This window comes from Hesperophylax consimilis, chromosome 9, assembly GCF_061612785.1.
Source record: "Hesperophylax consimilis isolate HC1 chromosome 9, BYU_Hcon_1.0, whole genome shotgun sequence".
NCBI lineage: Eukaryota > Metazoa > Arthropoda > Insecta > Trichoptera > Limnephilidae > Hesperophylax > Hesperophylax consimilis.
This window is the reverse complement of record NC_142844.1, coordinates 4355554-4377881: the sequence shown is the minus strand read 5'-3', so window position 1 is coordinate 4377881 and position 22328 is coordinate 4355554. Positions and strand designations below refer to the sequence as shown.

General features: G+C 34.2%; 2 protein-coding genes across 2 annotated transcripts in view; both read left to right on the top strand.

Annotated features, from left to right (window-relative positions):
• Window positions 1-1147, top strand: part of LOC149420816 (prolyl 4-hydroxylase subunit alpha-1-like) — a 75378-nt gene extending 74231 nt beyond the window's left edge. The window contains exon 12 of the mRNA XM_089635230.1: window positions 164-1147. Within this exon, the coding sequence (XP_089491356.1) occupies window positions 164-300 (137 nt within the window). The 3' untranslated portion in view covers window positions 301-1147. The remainder of the gene's footprint in view (window positions 1-163) is intronic.
• A 6798-nt stretch (window positions 1148-7945) lies between these two features.
• LOC149420815 (prolyl 4-hydroxylase subunit alpha-1-like) lies at window positions 7946-21637 on the top strand. Its single transcript, XM_089635124.1, has 8 exons — window positions 7946-8124; window positions 9379-9440; window positions 10092-10248; window positions 11783-11964; window positions 16027-16241; window positions 17999-18172; window positions 20864-21029; window positions 21513-21637. The coding sequence occupies exons 1-8, from the start codon at window positions 7946-7948 to the stop codon at window positions 21635-21637; spliced, it is 1260 nt and encodes a 419-aa protein (XP_089491250.1).
• The last annotated feature ends 691 nt before the right edge of the window (window positions 21638-22328 follow it).

The following is a 22328-nucleotide window of genomic DNA, read 5'->3' as shown; positions in this document are numbered from 1 at the left end:
CTACCACCACAGAAAGCCGAAAATGTTGCTTGTGTTGTGATGGAGGACTTAGCCAGCCGAGGAATCGAACACGCGACGCTCGGGTGAGACCCAAGCGCTATGCCCACTCAACCACTGACCGGTCAAATGAATAAACAATTAATTTATTGTTATTGTATTGCAGTGTCCAACAAGTGGATCCACCAGCTGGGACAGGAGCTGCTGCAGCCGTGCACCCTGGAGTTCCAGGAGGAGGGGATGCGTTCGGGTTTCCCCAAACCTGTTCCCGTCAAAAAACCCGCACTGGCCACAGAGGGATGATCTCACTTAGAACCTCGTTCACCAGGGAATCTCATTGCACGAAGGAAATACTGACATAACAAAGATACGAATTATATGAGTGTAGAAACAAAGGCGGCATTGTAAAAATCAGACGTTAGTTAAATATGAGGTCTGATGAAACAGATTTATTATAATATATCGACAAAACATACATTTTTTAACTTTGTGTAATTATATTTTATATAAACCTGGCAGTTATTAAATGTGTACAAAACTCAAATCTACATAGTATATGTATATAAAAAAAAGAGTGTCCTGGTGTAAGTTTGTTTTCAAACAAATCTACAGTTTTATCCAGTGGCGGCTCATGACTGTTGAATGTGATAGTGCGCTAAGATTGAATAATTCGACATTATCGATGTTGTTTAGTGTAAAACGATGTTTTTTTTTTTTTCGAAAATTCTATTTTTTGTATGAAGATTTTCAGGAAATTACAGTTTGGCCGTGATATACTATATATGATATTTCATACAAAAAACCGAATTTTCAAAAAAAAAAAAACGTTTTCGGCTAAAACAACTTCAATAGTGCCATTTTTTGTAATATTAGCATTCTAATACACCCAAAAGTCACGAGCCGCCACTAGTTTTATTCTAAGATTGATGAAATTTTACACACAAAACAAGAGGAAGGTGGCTGTCTACATGAGATTTCTAAAAATAACTTCCTATTCCCACTCTTTGAAGAATTTTGATATTTCTTGATGAAATTTTGCACACTTCACTTGACTAGACAGTGTCATGTTTTATTCCATAAAAATCTGTGCAGTGTTACAAAGTTTATATTTTAACTATAACAATAAAAAAATGTTCTGATATTTAAGTTAGAAGTTAATAAAAATAGACTGGAGTTCCTTATTATGCTTCTCTAGATATAAAATACTTTAAATTATCTTTACCTTACCAAATTATAATTACCTTGCCCAAATAATTTTAAAAATTTGTTCTTACTCTCAAGAATTGAATTGAAACAAATGTTCCATTTAGCCCAATAGCCTAGCACTCTGTTTCAATTACACTCGCCTAATATCATAGATCTTCATCCCATTTGAATTTTGAAAACACTGTTTTGTATGAAAATATAGGCCCTGATTAGTCAAATATTTGGATCAAGAAACACAACCACAAGACATTTCTTTATTGTATGGATAAAACTAATTTGTTTGTTAAAACAGACTTGTCAATTATAATATAGCAAGTATTAATTTTACGAAAATATAATATTTTTTTTTTACAAATTATTACTAGCTCTGCTTTACAATTTTAAAATTGTCACACGAAGACATCATTTTTTTGTTTGATTGTTTTTCAATTATTTTTATATAATACTTACTCTGCAGTCTTTGCTTCTGTATGCCTCATATTAATTATTACTGAAAACTTTCTGTTATGAAAGAAAATTATTTTTTTTACATACAAGTATGTAAGTTGTAAATGAAATGAACATCAATAATTATTACTAACTTTAAGTATGAATCTCAAACATTCGTTCTTTGTTAATTTAGACATTTTAAATAAATTGACATGACAACAGTTTTAGGCATAGCAAATTATGTAATAAGTCTTTGTGATGTAATAGTTAATATATTATGTATAGGGTTCTCAGTGCCTACTGCCCAAATAGGTTAAAAACGGTTTGTGTTACTAATTAAGTACCATAACGGTGATGTATTACATATGAACATTGGCCTAGTAAGAACAGCACCACCAGATGAGTTGATATAACTTGACTCTGCGAAAAGTCTTTTGTAAAAAGTTTTTAAGGCTAATAAATGCTTTTTTTTATACATTAACTTCATTCAGAAGGCCCTGAGGATTTTTTTTCCTTTGGCCTTTGTCATCTTTGAGAATGCTCTGTAGAGTGCTTTTTAAGGATAGAAACGTTCTTGAAGTGACGCATGTTGTAGGAGGGATGAAAAACATAAGGCGGCAAATGGTTCCACACAAATGTTAACCGTGAACAAATGTTGGGCGTACGTTTGGCGTGTTTCTCGTCATGCACGGGTGTCAAAAGGATTAATGATGCTAGTTTCTTTGAGCATCTACTATTTAAATACCGGTAGAACAAGTACAGCATTCCCACCTGACGCTTGTCTAAAGATTGTAATCCATTTCTTTGGACAGGGGAATCTATATATCGGACTGCTTATTTTTACATATAGTCAAGGGACTGAAGTTTATAAATTCTTCCTTTGCAATATCCATCCCAATTTTATTGACTACATAATGATTTCATTCACATTGTGTAGTTCTCTTGGTTCTTGTGGATATTTAACGAAAGTGGTTTCTTACTATCCTGGCTATATCCTTCTTTTACATCTTTCCCATATCGGGGGTGCCATAATCCTGCTAGATCCAGAACAGAATTCTTCGGTGGTACGTGAAAGAGGTTTTTACTGGGCCAGTTGTTACATTGAAAGGAAGGTGGATAAATCCAGAAATGAAATAATTTTTTATTCAATAACTAACCCAAATGTACTTTATGAATATTTTTTCCTGTATGCTTTTATTTTGTGTTTGTAAATAATAATAAAAAAACTGTGCCATTTTAGAACTTTCAGGAAAAAAGGCCCAGTTTGTTAATTTTATTACACTTTATTAGCAGTTTATTTATTAGTTGCTAGTCTTTGGGCAAAATACAAGAAGGTACACATTCTTTAACCTCATTTACGCAGCTGTTGCATATGTGATCCATTGGCGACTATCTCCGTACACGGCTGTTTCACTTGTGATTCATCAGCGACTATCTCCATATGCGAATGTGGCATATTTATATTTCACTGTAAAACACATACACTGTGTTCTACAGTGTATGTGTTTTCTGCATGCCGCGTGCTGGGAGAGATTCTATTGAAAAGGTCAGCATTGTAAAGGTTAACGACAGGTTTCAAGTGTCCCAGTTAAGCATTTAATTAATATATTAAGTATATAAATTTGAGAAAAGCAACACTTATTAAAAAAGATCTATAAAGAAGTGTGAATAGACGTGGAAAGAAAGATGATACCAAGTTTATAACAGTTTTGTTTTCTTCATAATATTAAACTTACCTAATCATTGTACAGTTCTTGTTCGGTTGCGGTGTTTCACATTCTATCAAATCAACGATCAGCGCCATTTTTGCCAGGTTCTCGTTACGCACCGATTCTCGGTTCATTTTGGGTTTTGTCCAAATTGTGATCAGCTGATAAGTGTAACAACATGGCCGTTATGCTTAACAGTTCATCACAATTTGATTAACATCTGAAACGAGCTAAAAATCAGACCGTTCAAATGTCAATATTTCAAAATGGTGCTGATCATCCCAACACCCCAATCTTGATAAGAACTTTCATGAAGGTTTTACCAAACATTTTAAGTGTTTTTTGTATATCATTTCTATTTAGGAAAATTTTAATTTGAATATGCAAACAATACGTTAATACAGTTAAAAGTCTCTGGAAGATTTAAATTTTATTTTTCTGATTTTGATCGTTGTTCTAAAAATGTGTTCATAATTATAATATTATACACGCTGAATATCATAAAACTTGGCTACAATGACATTTATGAATGTATGTAGAAAATGTAGAAAACACTACTGGCTTGTAAGATGGCTGTCACCGACGATATCAACAATGTGACTGACGTTAATAACGCCATCATAAACAAAAACGAACTTGTCGTTTTGGCGACAAATCAAAAATGGCACATTTTAAATCGTTATAGCAAATTTATTCGTCAACCTAAAAATAAAATAAAAATGCCATCGTTATTGTAATTTTTTCGACTACTTTTAAAAAACAGTGAAAATAACCAATTGCTGATAAAAGAACTTTCATAACTTTCAGTGAACCCAAGATTTCTATTGGTTGCTATTATCAATATCAGTAGTTTTGCTAATCACGCCGTGTTGTAGAAATGTTAGTCTGTGCGTGATGAGGGATGATTATATGTCTCGTATGAGGGAATGAGATCTTTATGCTCGGTGTGTCGGAATTGTTGGATTATTCAGCCCGAGTGTATCCGAGTGCTATCCGTAAGCATTGAATCGACTGTATTGATGTTGTGTTTTGTATTGCATTTATTCGTGGCCATATTTAGAGAAATTATTGTCGAGCGCTGTACCAAATGATTCCTTAAGATTATTTAAGTTGAAAGTTTCTAATTTGTAAACAAATACTTTGTATGAGTTATTATTTTTATACAAAAACTTTAAAATGAAATTATTTTATAATTTTCTGATAAAACAATGAATTTCAATGTGATTATTTTGATTTATTTAAACCACCGATTTTCATTCTACCAGTCATTTTCCCTTTTCCAAAGTCCTTTTTCTTCAGCGCTCCCACCAGAAAGCTATTATATACTCCACTGCTCAAAAAGTATGGTTGAGTTTACAATTTGAAGAAATTTATTTTGTTTGAATCTAGAGTTTTTATTTTGCACAGATACAGACTAGATATAGCATAACAAAATGCCATAATATATACCAATTACAGTTACGTAAAACTATTCATGTATCCACTACAGATTCCCCGAGGCGAGAGTGAGTAAATAAAAACTCTCAGAAAATCGCTTCTTGGCATTCGGGGGACTAAGGTGGCTTTGAGATGAACCAAACGGACGTTAAAAGGAAAATATCACATGCGAAATCTTTAAAGCGCTCTGGTGAAAAACATGCATTTTGCAGATATGCCGGTTTAATTTCACAGCGACGATATGTACTAGAATGATATAGAATCAAACAAAAAAATTGTATTCTTGGAATTCTACAAATTTTTATTTAATTTCAACAAGTTGACCAATTTAACTATGGAAGGTAGTACCTGCAACCTGCGCGGCACTACCAGGTTTCCATTTAGCATTAAAGTGCCATTAACCTAAATATGTAGTGATAATGCGACCCAAGGCCAGAAACAGTAAAACTATTATTAATTTATTATTCATTGCGTATTTGTAAAATTAATTATTTCTTTTGTAAAATCCCTGTTTAGTTTTGTAATGAGAATATGCTTTTCCCAACGGGATGTCATTTATCCAGTTCCTACCTATCCCTAACCAATCACCTTGCTGGAAAAGAATTTGAAATTTGTAACAATGGCAAGAACATGGTGCAAATTCGAGTGCATTTGTTTTCATCAGAAGAAAGATTGGGACGTATTGGGACGGATTGGGACTACCTTGGAAGCAGGCTGATTGTGTTTTTCTTATTCTCTCGTTGCAAAGTAAAATGAAGTAAGTTGACTATCTTGAAAGTGCATAATACCGTTTTAAGTACTAATTCGTTTTGTTGTGGTGATAATTACCTCGAGGTACCGCGGTGGAACTCACTCTATTGTGATTATGTTGTGTGCTCCTTCGCAGAGAGTGTTGGTAAGTGATTGGTCATCCTGTTTTTCCTTCCTTCAATGCATTGTTCATTCCTATACATACTGTCACCCAATTCCAGCAAACGCCAATTCATTTCGTCTCGTTCAAATTATTTACAGTCCGTTTTCATCTGAAGCTGTAATTTGTGAGCAGTTTCAGATGCATTAGTCTCCATAGTACCAACGGCTTTTCAGTATACTCAGGTGTTATGAGTCTGATTGGGTTGTCAGGGTTACTACCTGATGGCAACTTGACTAATGTAAATAGGTCATCTCAAGCCGTACTTAAGAAGCAAATGGAAGACTGTTTGAATTTGTATTTCTATTTGATTACAGTTGTGACTAAGCGGACAAGAACTCCTAATGCCTTACACCTTGGAGTATCAAAAAGAAGGTTATTGTTTTTAAAGAAGCCGAAATCAGTGTTTTGAACATTATCATTATCAATCTTCAATCTTCAAATGCACTTGAGTTGAAATATCCCGAAACTGCGCTTTACACGGTGTCCGGAAACTTGTAGTACAAGCGGGAAACTTATGAGTCTACGCCCGTTATTCCACGGGTGCTGTGAGTAACCAAATGTTGTAAGACCCTGCGCAGAAAAGTTCCACACTGAACTGCGCTGCAGACCATTACCTTTATTACCATTATGGTGAACTTCATTTTCTGTGCAGGGTCTTGCAGCATTCGGTTTATGTCGATTGGGACAACGGGCTTAATAAAATTTGTATTCGATTTTATGGTATGGTAATCATAATAATTTTACGGAACAACAAAACAGTCTTATAGAAAAGGTTAAAAATCGGGCTATAATAAAAAAAAATATGAATAATTCACTAGAAATAACGGCGGAATTAGTTCCATTAGTAATGTTCAACACTTAAAAATCTACAACGATATCAGCGTTGACATTGGGTGAAATTGTCTTCTACGCCCAGTACTATTTCCCATTGGGAATTTTTTGCTGGTGTGGGCGAACGATGCTGAAATAGGTCAAGTTATTTAGAATATACTGTGGTTTGACGCCGACATAATGTCTTTGAAAATGCGTTGAAGCATTGACCTTGCTTTGAAGGTTTTTTTAACCCTTTAGTTGCCGAAAAAGTAAAAAAAAATATCAAAAGCGAAAACCTAGATTTAGGTTCACCAGTTTCCAGCTTGTACTACGAGTTTCCGAACACTGTGTATAAATTCATTGTTTTTTATTATGATTGTGTTAGTGTGTCCTTATCAGGAAAGCCATAATTATATTATTATGGTATTAATAATACCTTCCGTGACGCGATAAAGGCCTAACATTAATTTAATAACTCATTTGAGGTGATTTTTCACAAAAACAGCGTCGTAAAAATGTAACTATCAAAATATTATTATTTAACCTACATTTATTTACTTTCATGTACAAATGCGTAAACCTTTATTTAATTTACCCTAAAATATCACTGGTTTCCTCAGGAATACAGGAATTTTTTGAAAAATGTTCGATGCTGTTTTTTACAGACGAAATTCAATATAAAATTACGAAAGAGAAAAATTGGCCTAACTGACTCAAAACTCAAGGCCCAGTTGTTTCGCAGAAATTCAAATGTAACATTGTCACCAAATGGCCATTCAGCGCGCTTGACATTTTTTTAAAGTTGAAAGGTTCCCGTTAAATGCTGATTCTAAGTTCGTTTAAGCTTTTGAACAAAATGTGATCAGTAGAAGACGACAACTATAATGTAGTTAAGCTTGTCAGCTTATTACAACTTGATATAAAGCTGAAAAGCATCTAAAACAGACATTTCACGGGGACCTTTCAAGTGTCAAAAAAAAAATGGCCATTTGATGACAATGTTACTTCTACGAAACAACTGGACCTTAGTGAATGTATCTATCTTCTCTCTATTTATAAAAAAAGAGTGTATGTAGTAGACTACAAATCTACAGTTTTATTTCGAGATTGCACACTTGACCTTCAAAATAAGAGGCAGGTCACTGTCTACATCTGATTTCTAAAAACTTTGCGTAAAACCCGGGTAACGTTAGGGACTACAGGTAGTATAATGTAAAAGCCCAATAAGGCGCTAATAAATAGATAATACGAATAAAATTAACGCTTTTTTGAGATGTTTAAATACATATTGAGTCAGTCTCTGTTTAGCAGAGATTCGTTCTAGCACATTACTTGAAACGTAATTAAAGATGTGCGAAGAAAGATTGCAAATAATTCTTGTGTAGCGTTTCTCTCAACTGAACGTGTATTTACGATTATTATTTCGCAAGAAGGAGAGAATATGGGGTTGGTACGCTTAGTGACAGTGGGTTTAGTCCTATTTGGTGTCCCCTGGTGTGGGGGGGACGTGTCCAGCGGAGGGGCGGCCATGGAGGCCCTATTGGATACGGAGGCCACCCTACTGGACTGCTTAAACAGCTACATCACAAGACTGAAAGACCGCCTGAGGGTGCTCAGGAAGTATAACCATTTAAGCTTTCCCTCACAATGAGATTTGTTTTTTTATGAAACTGTATAGTTAGTCGAGTTATTTAAAGACATTAAAATTAGTTTTTCGATATCTCAAAAAATGACGAAGTTACGAGCTTTCAAAGTGAAAATTGGTATAATGTATGCAATGGTGTCCCGTGAAGTTACACGCAGTACAATCATAATAATTCATAATTCGAATGGCAGTGTTGCGTTACCGACACGCGTGTCCTGTACACACTGTCACACTGGCTTTGATGGTATTTAGTCAATGCACACTGGCCTCAACATTTGGACGGTTTATGTCTTCCTTGGTACTCTTGGTAGCATTCAATGCGGTATTTTCCAAAAGTTCAAAAAGTTCTGTCCTCGGCATGCTCTAATTATACACAATTTAATTTCTCACATACAAATAATAGTTAGGTACTTAATGAAAGCTTGCTGGATGTGTTGATATTGTGCATGTGAAAGCTGAGGCAAGACAAAACTGGAAGTTAGTTATAGTTTATGATTACTGTGTATGTTTATCATTGGTGTATGGAATGTGTTGAGTCAGCAGCCAGGCCAACTGCCGACTTAGCATCTCGAGGAGCGCAGAATTGTAGAATGTCTGTTTGACAAAGAGTTCGTTTATAACTATTTTGTTAATTGGTTAGTGTGTGTTTATAAAGGGATTTTTTTTCTTTCCTTTATTCGTAAAATATATTTGTAACCAGTTTTTTTACATGCTTTTCGACTACCACACTAGACACATGTCATATCCGTATTATGGTAGTCGAATATGGTAATATTTATTTATTTTAATACGAGGTAGGTACATTTATTTGTGGTTTTTAAAAAGGTACATAGTGGTATTTTAAATGGGCACATAGTACATCCTAATACAACTTTTTATATTATTTAAAAAATATTTTGTAGAATAAATCAGTCAAACAGTTAAGTAAATTTTTTTATACTATATATATTCTGCTAATTTTATCTCTTCTGGTAATTTTCCGAATACCTTAATTGCTCCTTGCATTAACGCCTTTTGAAAGTATATATACCTATTTTTTTCATCACATATGAAAGGCGTGATCAACAAGATTGGCTAACACGCATTTTGTATAAGTATTGATTGAAAGTTCCCTAAGGCCCCATATTCCTTAAGGACCTGTGTTAGGCTGTGTTCATTATCATATTCTACGTGTTGTATAAAATAAGCTTTCTTGTTATTTCTATTAATGTATTCAATGGTTATTTCAGGTATTATGATGAGTACAATACCGAACACAAACTAGCCAAGAAAGATGTGGCGGCTTATTTAGGTAACCCGGTGAATGCATTTAAAGTTGTAAAACGACTTCAAGTAGATTGGAACCATACACTGAACATCATGAATACACCTTTAGGTAAGAAGTTTGTCCTCTAAACTAACCATACACTGAACATCATGAATACACCTCTAACCCGATAACCCGGTGAATGCATTTAAAGTTGTAAATCGATTTCAAGTAGATTGGAACCATACACTGAACATCATGAATACACCTTTAGGTAAGAAGTTTGTCCTCTAAACTAACCATACACTGAACATCACGAATACACCTTTAGGTAAGAAGTTTTGTTCTCTAAACGAACCATACACTGAACATCATGCATACACCTTTAGGTAAGAAGTTTTGTTCTCTAAACGAACCATACACTGAACATCATGCATACACCTTTAGGTAAGAAGTTTTGTTCTCTAAACGAACCATACACTGAACATCATGCATACACCTTTAGGTAAGAAGTTTTGTCCACTAAACTGAGCATACACTGAACATCATGAATACACCTCTAGGTAAGAAATTTTGTCCTTCAAACTAACCATGCACTGAACATCATGAATACACCTTTAGGTAGGAAGTTTTGTTCTCTAAACTAAATTATTTTGTTTATAGTATTGAATTTAATCAAATTTAAATAACTTATAGAAGTTGAAAGAAACATGACTAAATTGAAAAATGAATTAGTATTTCCGAATGCGGAGGATCTGTCCAGTGTTTCGGAAGCCCTAGCAAGTCTGCAGCAGCTATATGAGTTACCGACTTCCGAGCTTGCTGAAGGAAGAATTCATGGGAAACAATACAGGTGATATAACATAATTAAGTTTAAATTGATTCAATTTTTTTTAAATAGATTTTTTAAAAATGGAATCAATTTAAACATAGATAGATAGATAAAATAGATAGATTTTTTTTATTTAAACTCCACGATTAAAATGTTCCTAAAACATGAGGGGTTATAAAGCATACAATGTATTCTATTTACATATCTAATCAGGGCCGGTCTTGAGCCAAACGGCGCCTGGCACTAGTAAAAACCTCAAGGGAGCTGTGTTAGGTAATAGGCCCTTCATACACACAGATACTTACAAGATACGTGACTGTTACGCAACCACAAGTAGCATACCGATATACTACTCTTTTTATAACTCGTTTGCGTATTTACGAATTGTACTGGACTTGAACACTTCAAGTACAGCCGTGGAATTATTACGATGTCAAGCAAAGATATTAGAAGAACGAGATGTGCTATGAGCAGTTCATACTGTGTGGAATTGTTTTGCCGAGTGTCGCCGGTTTTGTTCACCAATACTACTGCACACCTTCGCTTGCGCTAAGGTATCCGCACTAATACATAGAACAGATTTCTGTGCGTACACGTCCCGATACCGTTCAAAGTACCCTAATTAGGTAGTACTCCGGCTACGGTCCGGCGGCCAACATAGCATATCTCGTTCTTCTAATATCTTTGATGTCAAGTGATTCTAGCGACGAAGATAAGAATATTGTTTTTTTTTTTTTATATTTACAAGCATAAAAAAAAGATCTAACTTTTAGGTTCACCCGTACAACGAAATAAATGTTAATTGTAAGGCATTCGTCGCCGCCAAGGAACTACACGAGAATGACGTCAAATTGACTTTTCTTTTCAATCTCAATCCACGCATTCTCCGCTAAATCCTTTCTAACGTATTCCGGTAAATTATAGTTACAGCAACATGGACATTTCCCACCTCCTGAACAAATTTAACATTCAAATCATGTTCGGACGTCATTTCTCTCAAATGAGTAGTAAGTAGATGCGAATGTACTGCACGAATACCAGCACTGTCAGTAGCGTGCAACTGACATTAAACCCGTAGTCGACGCGTCACGTCGTGTACGAACACTAGCAAAATAGTATGGCGGATACTCGCAACGCGTACACGTATGCACAAAAACTAGAGTCGCTTGTAAATATCTCCGTGTACAAATGGCCTTAGGCATTATCAGAGCCTCGACTCCTTGGTTCCTTAGCGCCTTGGAGCGGACTGCTCGCACATACGCAGGGCCGTCCTGCACACCTTTCATGAATGCGATGATAAATTTACGATTTTCTTTAACCCTTCCGACATGCACAAATATGACAAATTTCTGATACGCACAAATAACATTATTTTAATGTTATGCACATATCTACCAGATTTAGGTAGTTTTCAGTGACTCATTAAGCCGTTGTTTAACAGATTTTCAAAACAGTTAATGTAATAATATGAAAACCAAAAATGACATCGCCAAGAAGGTTTTTTAAAGGTTGATTAAATATATTCCTTAACACATTTAAATTTGTGGTCTTTCAGTTCGCCCATGACAGCCAACGACAGCTTCGAACTTGGCTACCAGTTATTTTACTTGCGGTATTATTCCGACTCCTCTAACTGGTTCGCCACGGCTTTGTCCAAAACTGACCTGGAGAATAGTAAAGATACCGTTTCAAAAAGCATTGTGCTTGAATATTTAGCTTATTCAGCTTTCATGAAAGGTAATAAAAAATAAATTAATAATTAAATAAAGCTACCGCTACTAACATAAAACTAACATTTGTTTAATTTGTAGGGGATGTGAACACATCACTCAGCGCATACAGGGATCTACTCGAACTGGAGCCTGAACACCCGCGGGCCAGAGGAGGCTTTCAGGCATTAACAAATTTAAATGAATCGAATAAAGTAGGGTATATTTGATATTTATTTTCGTTTTTATTTATATTGAGACTTATTTACCTTTCACGATGGCTACCCAAATTTAGGACACGGCGACATTCCAGGGAACAGTGTCCTTCTTGGTTACAGCTACATTGACGATTAGATAGGTCGTGTCTGACTGCTCTGTCTAATAGGTGATTGAATGGGCTGTATTTTTAACGATAAAGAATCAAGCGATCGTGTTTGTTTATCACAAGGAAAATTAAGAGTGGGAAAAGGAGGCCTATTCTCTGTGAATGATGTTTGTTTTATTTGGAAGTTATGATTGTTTTTGGAAGGTTCCGTGAAAAATTAGTTCATAGATATCGTTCTAGCATCGTTTTTTCCACAACACGAACTGTTTTGTGATCACCGCACGACAATATTTAATAGATTTAACTTGGAGACGGTAATTTACACTATTTTACGGACTTTTCACGAGATTAATTGTTACGAGTTATTTTCAAATCTTCATTCTTGCTTTCTTTGGAAGGTAAGACCTTTAGAAATGAAAAAAACGAGGAAAAAGGCCATTTGGGTAGCAAATGGAATATTGGAATATTCAAAAATCAATATTAATAATTTTTTATTATTTTAATGAATCATAAATTTAACGATATAATTAAAAATTAAATAATTATAAACCTTAAAAATATGCTAGGAACGGTGAAATTTAGGAGGGTTGATTGGCTTTAAATCTCAGTAAACAGTTTGTATGTTTGCGTATTAATATTTGCAGGTATGATATTAATTAAATCGAATGGCTGAATTGAAAACCGAACACCCTGAATTCTCCATCGCTCGGATTGACAATTCACCAGGTACTTAGAATACTATAATAAATTGATGCGTGCTGTACTTAATATTTTAAATGATTTCAGACAATTCCAAGTAAAGACAGGCCAAAAGATTACGAACGTTACAAGAATTTTGCTGAACTCTGCCTAGATGAACTGTCACTTCCTGAGATCACAAAGAAAGAGTAATATAAAATAACATAACTAACATTTTGTTAAACTTCTAGTGGTTATTTTATTTCTGTAAGTTCTTCCCTATATTTTCATAATCTTACTGATGATTGAAACAATTTAAAAAAACTCCATTTATTTTATTTTTGACCGTTACGGATTTCAGCCTATTAAGGTCATCTTCAAACGGGTACAATGGTTTAAGTACACAACATTTGGGTTGACATGGGTGGTGTGCAATGATTTTATCAAAAATGTATGTAGTTTTCCGCCTTCGTTGCTATGTCGTGTTTCACAGCTGAACCCCTCCAACGTTTTAGGGTCGTATATGACCGGTCGTCAATTTTTATAAAAGTATGTTTATGTTTTTTTCTAGCATGCTGAAATACTTAATTTCTTGACGTTAGAAAGAGAAATAATAATTCTTTCCAGTTTGCTTCAAATGTTCATACTGGAATCCATTAATAAACTATAATAAAAACACATAATTTTGTTTTTGACCACGATAGTTTTATTTTCACTCTACCGGTTTCGGAAGATCCCTTCCTTCGTCAGGAGAATATTTAAAACAGTTTTAAATATTCTCCTGACGAAGGAAGGGATCTTCCGAAACCGGTAGAGTGAAAATAAAACTATCGTGGTCAAAAACAAATTTTTGTGTTTTTATTATAAATTATGATGAGCCACAAAGTGAATGCTTTTTACAATTACGCATTAATAAACTCTTTCTTATTTTTTGTATATGAACGAGATAAAAGTGAAGAGACAGTTTTCTTACAAATACCCCAAACAAAACGAACGTGTTTTCGAAATATCGAGTTCTCTCGATTTTTCTATGACTGAAGTAAAAATGTGGTTAGCCTTTTTGACAAAATTTTTCACGTTTGATATTAAAATTTTATTATTTAGAAATGAGAACTGGTCGCTTCTACGACTCGTTCTAGAGGTCAGCAGCTCGGCTGTGGAACGATTTGCCGGCCTCTGTGTTTCCTCCCTCCTACAACATGTGTCTCTTCAAGACCCGTGTTAATAATAATAATATTGATAATGATTGGATTAGAAAATTAGAAAATATTAAAAAAGATTAGAAAATCACCTCAAGGGCGTTTAACAAATTAATTTATGCATTGATCACTTAGACTTAATTACTTTTGGTTTATAACTAAGTTTCATAGATAGAGAGAGACTTATAACTAAGACTAATGTCGAGTGATTTACAACTAAAACTTTTAACTAATGACTTAACCTATACATATTGTTATGACCAAGTGGGCATTTACACAATACCGCTATAATACGACTTACATCTACGGCTTAAACTAGAGATTTCCGACTAACATACATATTTAATTTATATTTACAAATACCGATTGTTATGATTTCTGCCCGTGGCTTCTTCCTGTCCTCAAAAAGACCCTCCACATAGCATACCCAGAGCTGACAAGGCCTTGTGGAAAATTGTTTTCCTCAGGGCCTCTTCAATGTATAAAAAGGAAATAATATTGTAAAATACTAAGTAATAAGTTATATTGAATACATATTTTACTTCAACACATAATAGGCTGAAATCGGTAATGAACAAAAATAGAAAAAGTGTAAATTACGTTATACCCAAATATAATATATATTCTATTACCTTTGGTTTTACCCCTCAGTCTAATTTGTTCGCTTTTAGTAACAACTCATGTGGTCAAATAGAAATAGTTGTGTCTCCCTTACTGAAATATGATTTAAATGGTGTTAAAGAGAGAAAGCACAAGAATTATAGTGTGCTCCTTTATGTAAAAAATGAGCCTTCGTGATTTTTTATTAATAATTTTCATATGTATCGACAAAAAGGGAGGTGACAGTAACGTTTGTAGTACATTTGACTAATAAAATGCAAATGTTTTTTTTTCATTATCAGTAATTTTATTTACAAAAAATTTAAGGTGACCTATTAATTTTTTTAAGCTTGCATTCAAAATTTTAATATTTAATTTTTTATGCTTATTTCTAACTAGCTGACGTGTATCCGGTATTGCTCGGAGACTTTTCTCTAATTTCTATAAAAATAATATGAATGTATTATATATATAAACCTTACGGAAAAAAATCTCTAAAGGATAGTGAAAACCCTATTAAAATCCTGTGCGTAGTTTAGATGAACTGAGCGCACAAACAGACATACGCGGATAGCGACATTATTTTATACTATTTCGAGAAAATAAATTTGAAAGTGATTAACTTTATAAAACAGTTTTTGAGATACGTTCAGAAATATTCCATTTATTTTGATTTTAATGCAAAGCCCAAATACTACGACAGTTTCATAAAAACAGTTAAAATGTAATTCTTCCATAAATTTTCAGTGTCAAAAATAGAGATCTTCATAATCTTGTGTCTCTTTTTGCTCTTTTTTTAAAGGTTTAAACAAAAAAGAGCATAACGTAGCAGTTAACAAATAAATGTATTTATATTGTATTTCCAGTCTTAAATGCCACTATCTGACCAGAAATGATGCATTCCTGCAACTAGCTCCTGTCAAAGTTGAGGAGTATTACTTGGACCCCTACGTTGCAGTCTTCTATGATGTCATTTCTGAAAGGGAAATAAAATTAATACAGGAAACTGCAAGACCTCGGGTAAATGCTCGTATTAACGAATGGTTAATTCATAATATTAGCATTCCAAATATATTAGCTTTGTATTCATTTGAGAGTTGAAAAATTGTACGGACTTTGGTATTTATTTCACATTAGTTGATTCCATTTTGATACTTATGTGGGTAACGGTAGGTAGAGATAAATGAAATACGTTATGAAGAATCGCTGTCTTTTATGTAGACAGTGTGGTTGTGTGTGTATCACGATGGGATGTATACCTGGATGATGTTGTTCGCTTGTGGTGAAGATTCGGTCCTCAACGCCATGCGGGCGGAGGCTAACGAAAGGCCGGAGACGCGAATGGATCTCGACGGCGAGCGCGTAAAGTTGTTGAGTACTAGACTGACTATAAGCGCAGCGGCGGCGTTTACACAGACGCGCGTGCCTTGTGGAGCCGTAAATGTTCCAGAAGCTGTGGGAGAACTGGCGGGTTTTCGTCGCGAGTCCCGAAGATTCCAGACTGTAATGCGCGCGGCCCGTACTGCAAGTCTCGAAGGTTCTGGGTTGCGCTGCAAATAGCTCGTATTATCGTAGTAGCTTGTCGCTACAACTCTGTAATCAAAATATTTACCTCATTCATTTGAAATGTCGTTGATTTTGACTGCTTTAATATTGTCGGCTTTGGGTACTTGGTTCTTTACGCCCGTCAGATTTTTAACATGACCGATGAGTTTTACCACTCTGCCACGAAGGTCATTAAGTTAGAGAATATTTTGTAAAATGAATTAACTTGTATCGAAATACAAAACACCACGATAATGAACCTTGAAGACACCGTTATATCAATGAAATGTGGCACCACTTATTGGAAATATAAAAGTCATTTTATTAGTTTAAAAATCATTAATGCTAGCCGCACACGAGTGCTATACTCTCAATAATATATTTATGTGTGCTCGGCCTGTTCATAATGAAATAGGCCAAGCCCACATACATTATGAGAGTGGTTTATTTAGGCTCGTGTGCGACTAGCATAAATCAAGGTATGAATTATTTGATTGTGAGGGGATCCTTTAAATATTGTAATAATTAAAAATACTAATATCGGTTGTCGGTGCATGGGTACGTGATTTGAAATTGTATTCCTGCGTATTGTGTAAGCCATACAAGTAATACGCTTAGGGTATTTCCTTCAGTTATTGCTAGTTATTCAAGTTCAATGAACTTTTCATTTTCGATGTTGGAACTGACAAGTCCTATAAATCATATCAGACAAGCGATACATAAGGTACCATAATTTAGGCATTTGCACAAGGTTCCCGATTTCAATGTATTAATGTAACAATTATACTACGGGTTCAGGCTATAATTCTGTTACAAATAGATTACACACCAATGGTAATTCTTTTGATATGTTAGCTGATGTTTTTAATATGCGTCTATTGAAAAATAGAGCTATGCTAATAATATTCTTCATTTCTTACACTAAATTTGTATTATTTTTCTTGTCTTATTTATTTATAAAATATTTTTTCTTTTCTTTCTTACTTCAATATTATACAGGGTTTTCAAATAAGAGGTGTTATTTTGAATAGCCCGCTATTTCGGTAGATGTTACTTTTGAAGCTGTCATTTTTTAACATTTGACAAGTAGAAATTACGTCATTAATAAAAATGGAACGATACACGCTTCAACAACGCATTCAAATTATTAAAATTCACTTGAGTGAATCAAATGCAAATCATCTTGAGTGATGAGTCCCATTTCCACCTCGGTGGCTTCGTCAACAAGCAAAATTTTCGCATCTGGGGCTCGGAAAACCCAAGAGTTATTGTTGAAAAGCCTCTTTATCCTCAACGTGTGACTGTTTGGTGCGGTTTATGGTCCGGCGGAGTCATTGGACCTTACTTTTTTGAAAATGAGGCTGGAGCAACAGTTGCGGTGAATGGATTGCGCTATCGAGAGATGATTAATGATTTTTTTATGGCTGGAATTGAATGGTATTGATCTGGACAACGTTTAATTTCAACAAGACGGCGCTACGTGCCACACAAGCAATGAAACCATTGATCTTTTACGATTGAATATCAAAATAACATCTCTTATTGTAAAACCCTGTACCATGACTGTCAATAACTATGTGTAAATGGCACTTAAGCCGTTAATTCTGAATAAATAAATAATTATTTTACTTAAAATCCTTCATTTAAAATGTGTGTTTCTTTAGTTTAAATGTTTGTTATATATTAGAAAAATTAAGAAGTTTAATGATTTCTAGTTTAATAGATCTGAAGCGATAGACTTCAAAAATGGCAAAATAGTTAAGTCCCGCCACAGGGTAAGTAAGACTTGCTGGATGGAAGAAAAAGAAAACGTGGCAGTGGTGGGTGATCTGTCCCGGCGTGTGGGCCGACTGACTGGACTCTGCATGACGTCATCAGAACCCTTCCAGGTAGTCTACTACGGCACAGGAGGGCATTACCAGCCACATTGTGATTTTTCTTCTGTAAGAACCAATATTTATTATTACTTTGAATTATTTTTATTTACTTTGCTTTGGAACTCATCAGATTAGAAAGGGTAAATAATTGACTGAACATAGCGTAAGTCCTATTAAGACTCAAATAATTGGCATTTATCTCTATGTAAATTTGGTTGTTACGTTCCGGTTCCAGTGCAAGATGGTGGACTTGTTGGATACTATATTTTTATCCCGTTCACACGATCGTGGTTCCTACTATGAGCTCCTACTATTGGAATTATCAATATTACGTACCTACTAGCGTGAAAAATATTTGAAAAAAGAATTGACGTTGACATGGTGATATTTCTAGGAAAAAATTGTAAAGAAATTCCTTATTGCATATTAAAAAAAAACTGTTAAAGTTATAGTATTTATCATTAATAAAAGGTAATATTAACGAATCTAAACGAAACTTGAAATAGAATAAGACACAGAGAATAAAAAGATAATATTAAAAATAAATATTCATTCTAGACTTGCAAAAAAGTCAATAGATGTCGCACATTAAAAATAAAAAAATAAGATAGGTTTATCTAAAAAGACGCTGTCTAGATTGCATTTAGTTCGGGTTGAATCTTGCAATCATACATAAAGATTGCCAATAAAAATGTGCGGTGAAAAATGAAGACAATGTTGGTAGTTCTTATTCGAAGTATGATACAGTTAAAAGTGACCGAGGGGGATAGGGTCCCATTAGCTCAGTTGGTAGAGCGGTGTCCCGCCAAGACAAGGGTCCTGAGTTCGAGTCCTAGATGTGACCGTATCCTTTTCTAATTTTTTTGTTTCAGATTTTCGTTTAGAAATCGCTAATATTGTCTTCAATAATTAAATATTACAATTTGAGGTTTTACTCAATAAAGTTATTACGAAAAATAAACATCTATTTAGGTTCACTTTTGTTTTCGTATTCAAAAATATTCGAATATTTTTTAAGTGGAAATTAACCCACTTCCCGACATCCGATCGAGCTGAAACTAAGCAGAAAGATCCGTTGTCGATGAAAATGTATTCTGTCAACGTGCACTCACGCACAAACACGCGGATATATAAACATTTTTCTGAATTTCGATGACATCACAGCAGTTAATATACGCAATAAATATCGGTCTTATCCTATCGGGATTTGGTTTGGTTGGTAAAACTGTCGACTCCAGTTCCTGGGTAGGAAGGTTCAATCCTCAATGAAACCAAAAAAAGTTTCAAAAGAAATCAATAATTTAATCATAATTAAAAAATCTTTGTTCTTTACGGGTTGATTTTTTTGGATACGAGGTCGCGAGAAATGTTGCTTGCGGTAGGCTTCGTTCCTTTCTCATAATTCGTTGTTGGGGTAGCAGAAATTGTCTTCTGTTCATACGCAGCATTAGAGAACTACTAGTATTATTGAAACCATATCAATTATATCAATTGCACGGAATTTTCCAAATAAGATTCTACATTCATTTTACACATTTGTGTTCTGCGCGTTCAATGTAAAAGATGTCAATCTATAATAATTGATTTATTGTTAAACTTTAGAAACTTCTAAAATAAAATTGATTTCTAGTAAACTTTAATAACATTGATAAGTAGACACAATAAATAAATTTAAAAAACAATGAAAATAAGATATTTTTATTTACAGAAAGATGACGCGTTTGGTTACAACTTGAAATATCACGCCGATGGCGATAGGTTAGCAACGTTTTTATTTTATGTAAGTATAATAATTAGAAAATTAATTAAAAAATTGGTATTTTTCTAGTTTCAGTAAATTCCAGCCCTGATGAATGTGAACTTATGTACAAAAGTAGTTATGCATTAATCTTCTAATTTTTCAGTCCACACTAACAAATTATCAATGTCGTACACATTACTTGTGTATTTTATTTAAATGGAAACAGGTGTTATTGTGCCTTGTCCGGTCGATATGTTTGGGTCAGGGCCGGCCCTGGATCCTGTAAACCGTCCTACTCATTATATTATATTAAGAGGGTAAAAGTGGCATTTTTAAGTAGGTACTGCATTCAGATGCAAGTTGTACCTTTACCCAATGAATAAATAACGTATTACTTAAAATAACAAAAAAAAATTGTACCAAAATAATTTTAAGAAATTATTTGAAAACGCACAAGAATCCCAACTGCTCCCAATCGCCTGGAGCCACTCAGACTTTATATTATTTTAAATGAGTAATTTGCGAAACACAAATTAATGAAATAAAATTTACTTGCATACGCCGGGATTTAAACCGGCGACCTCCAGCTTGCTAGTCGATAGCCTTTCCCCTCAAGCGCGAAGGCTGCCAAATACTTGAGTTTTATTAAAGAAAGTTCGTTGTTTACAATAGCTGGCATAGCCAAATTGACTAACTGGCCAGATTTGGAGAAGATTTGACAAAAACAACCACTCTTTCATAAAATCTGCAGCGATATTGAATTTACTGCTTGGATTGTCTTGTGGGCCAATCCAAGCCAGTGGGTACATTTTACAATACACTACATTGCCATGACATGTCGTAATTGGGAGGCCCTGCATACCCTGCAAGTGTCATCCTACAAGTTATTGGAGCCCTGCCAGGTTTTGGGCCCGTCACCCTAAATGTAATAAAGAATACAATGTGTATTGTCGTTCAATCAGTTATCAGACGTGGAGCAGGGGGGGCGCACGGTGTTCCCCGAGTTGGGGGTGGGGGTGCCGCCTCGCAAGGGAAGCGCCCTCTTCTGGTTTAACCTGCACCCGTCGGGCGAAGGAAATTACGCCACCCTGCACGGGGCCTGCCCTGTACTGCGAGGCACCAAGTGGAGTAAGTTTAATATACACAACACAACAGGAACAGACGATAGGAATTAAGACTTTTATATTGTTGTATGTAACTTGTGGAAAAAAGATTTGTGAAACTGAAAGTTTATGTATATGACAAATCAGAACAATGAAAATTTTGCTGCAGAAAGATCAATACCAAATATTCACCGACAAATATTTAAATCATCAGTTACATTTTGCGACAAAAATTTTTCTCGATCACTTTAGAAAGTTACCATATAATTTATGTCTGAATCATGAGTTCCAATTAAGAAAATGACTATGAAAATAAGATTCTATTCAAATATTACATATTGTTATTGGTAGGTACTTTATTGCTTCTAATATAATTATGAGCCAGTTGCTTCACAAAACTGAAATAATAGAACTTTCACAGAACTTGAAAATTAACTATGAAATTTGATGAATTGTTCAAATTCTGTGAAAACAACCTGACAAAACAATATATCCTATTTGATTTCAGTTGCCAATAAATGGATACACCAACGCGGGCAAGAGCTCCGGCTGCCGTGTAACTTGAAGTATGAAGAAGAGGGATTCGTTAAAGATTATCCCAAGCCCGTATTAACAAAAAAGGTGACCGGATAAATCATCACATCTTTAAAAAGTTATATAAAGTCATGGAAAATGATGAAAAAAAACTTTATTAACTGGGTTAAGTAGGTTAGGTTAGGTTAGATTTTTTTTTTAAAACATTTAAATCACTTGGTCTGTTGAATTTTCACTGTGTCGAGTTATCATTGAATAATATTTATTAATAAAAACTGATGTATTTATTGCAAAAAAAATTCTTCTCAAAATACTACTTGTTAATCGATGTTTTTATTCCTTGTTTTTAACCTGAGTTAATGATTTATTTCTCATGGAAAAATGCTTTCCGTTTGTATTAATAATTACTAACGACGAGTTTTTATAGGTCCATAATTGAAAATGGGGAGTAAAAACAAAAACAAATATCCAAATGTCAGAGAGCTAAAAAAACGAAAAAATATTCTCTGAAAATGTGGACTCGCGTTATAGCAGTACAATAGGTGTATAATCCAATTAACGGTTTTGTTTGGTTTTTAATAACTAGTTATTTAATTAGACGAAATTTTGCTGGCAGAATTTGTTTATATTATATTTTTATTGCACACGCACTACTAATTTCAAGATATAAAATTTCTATAAATAATAATAAATTCCAAGAAAGTTTAAAACACTATACGTACCTATCTCCGTTTCAATTTTCAACCTAATTTTGGTTCATAAGTTCAACATTGGTAAAAAAACATTAAAA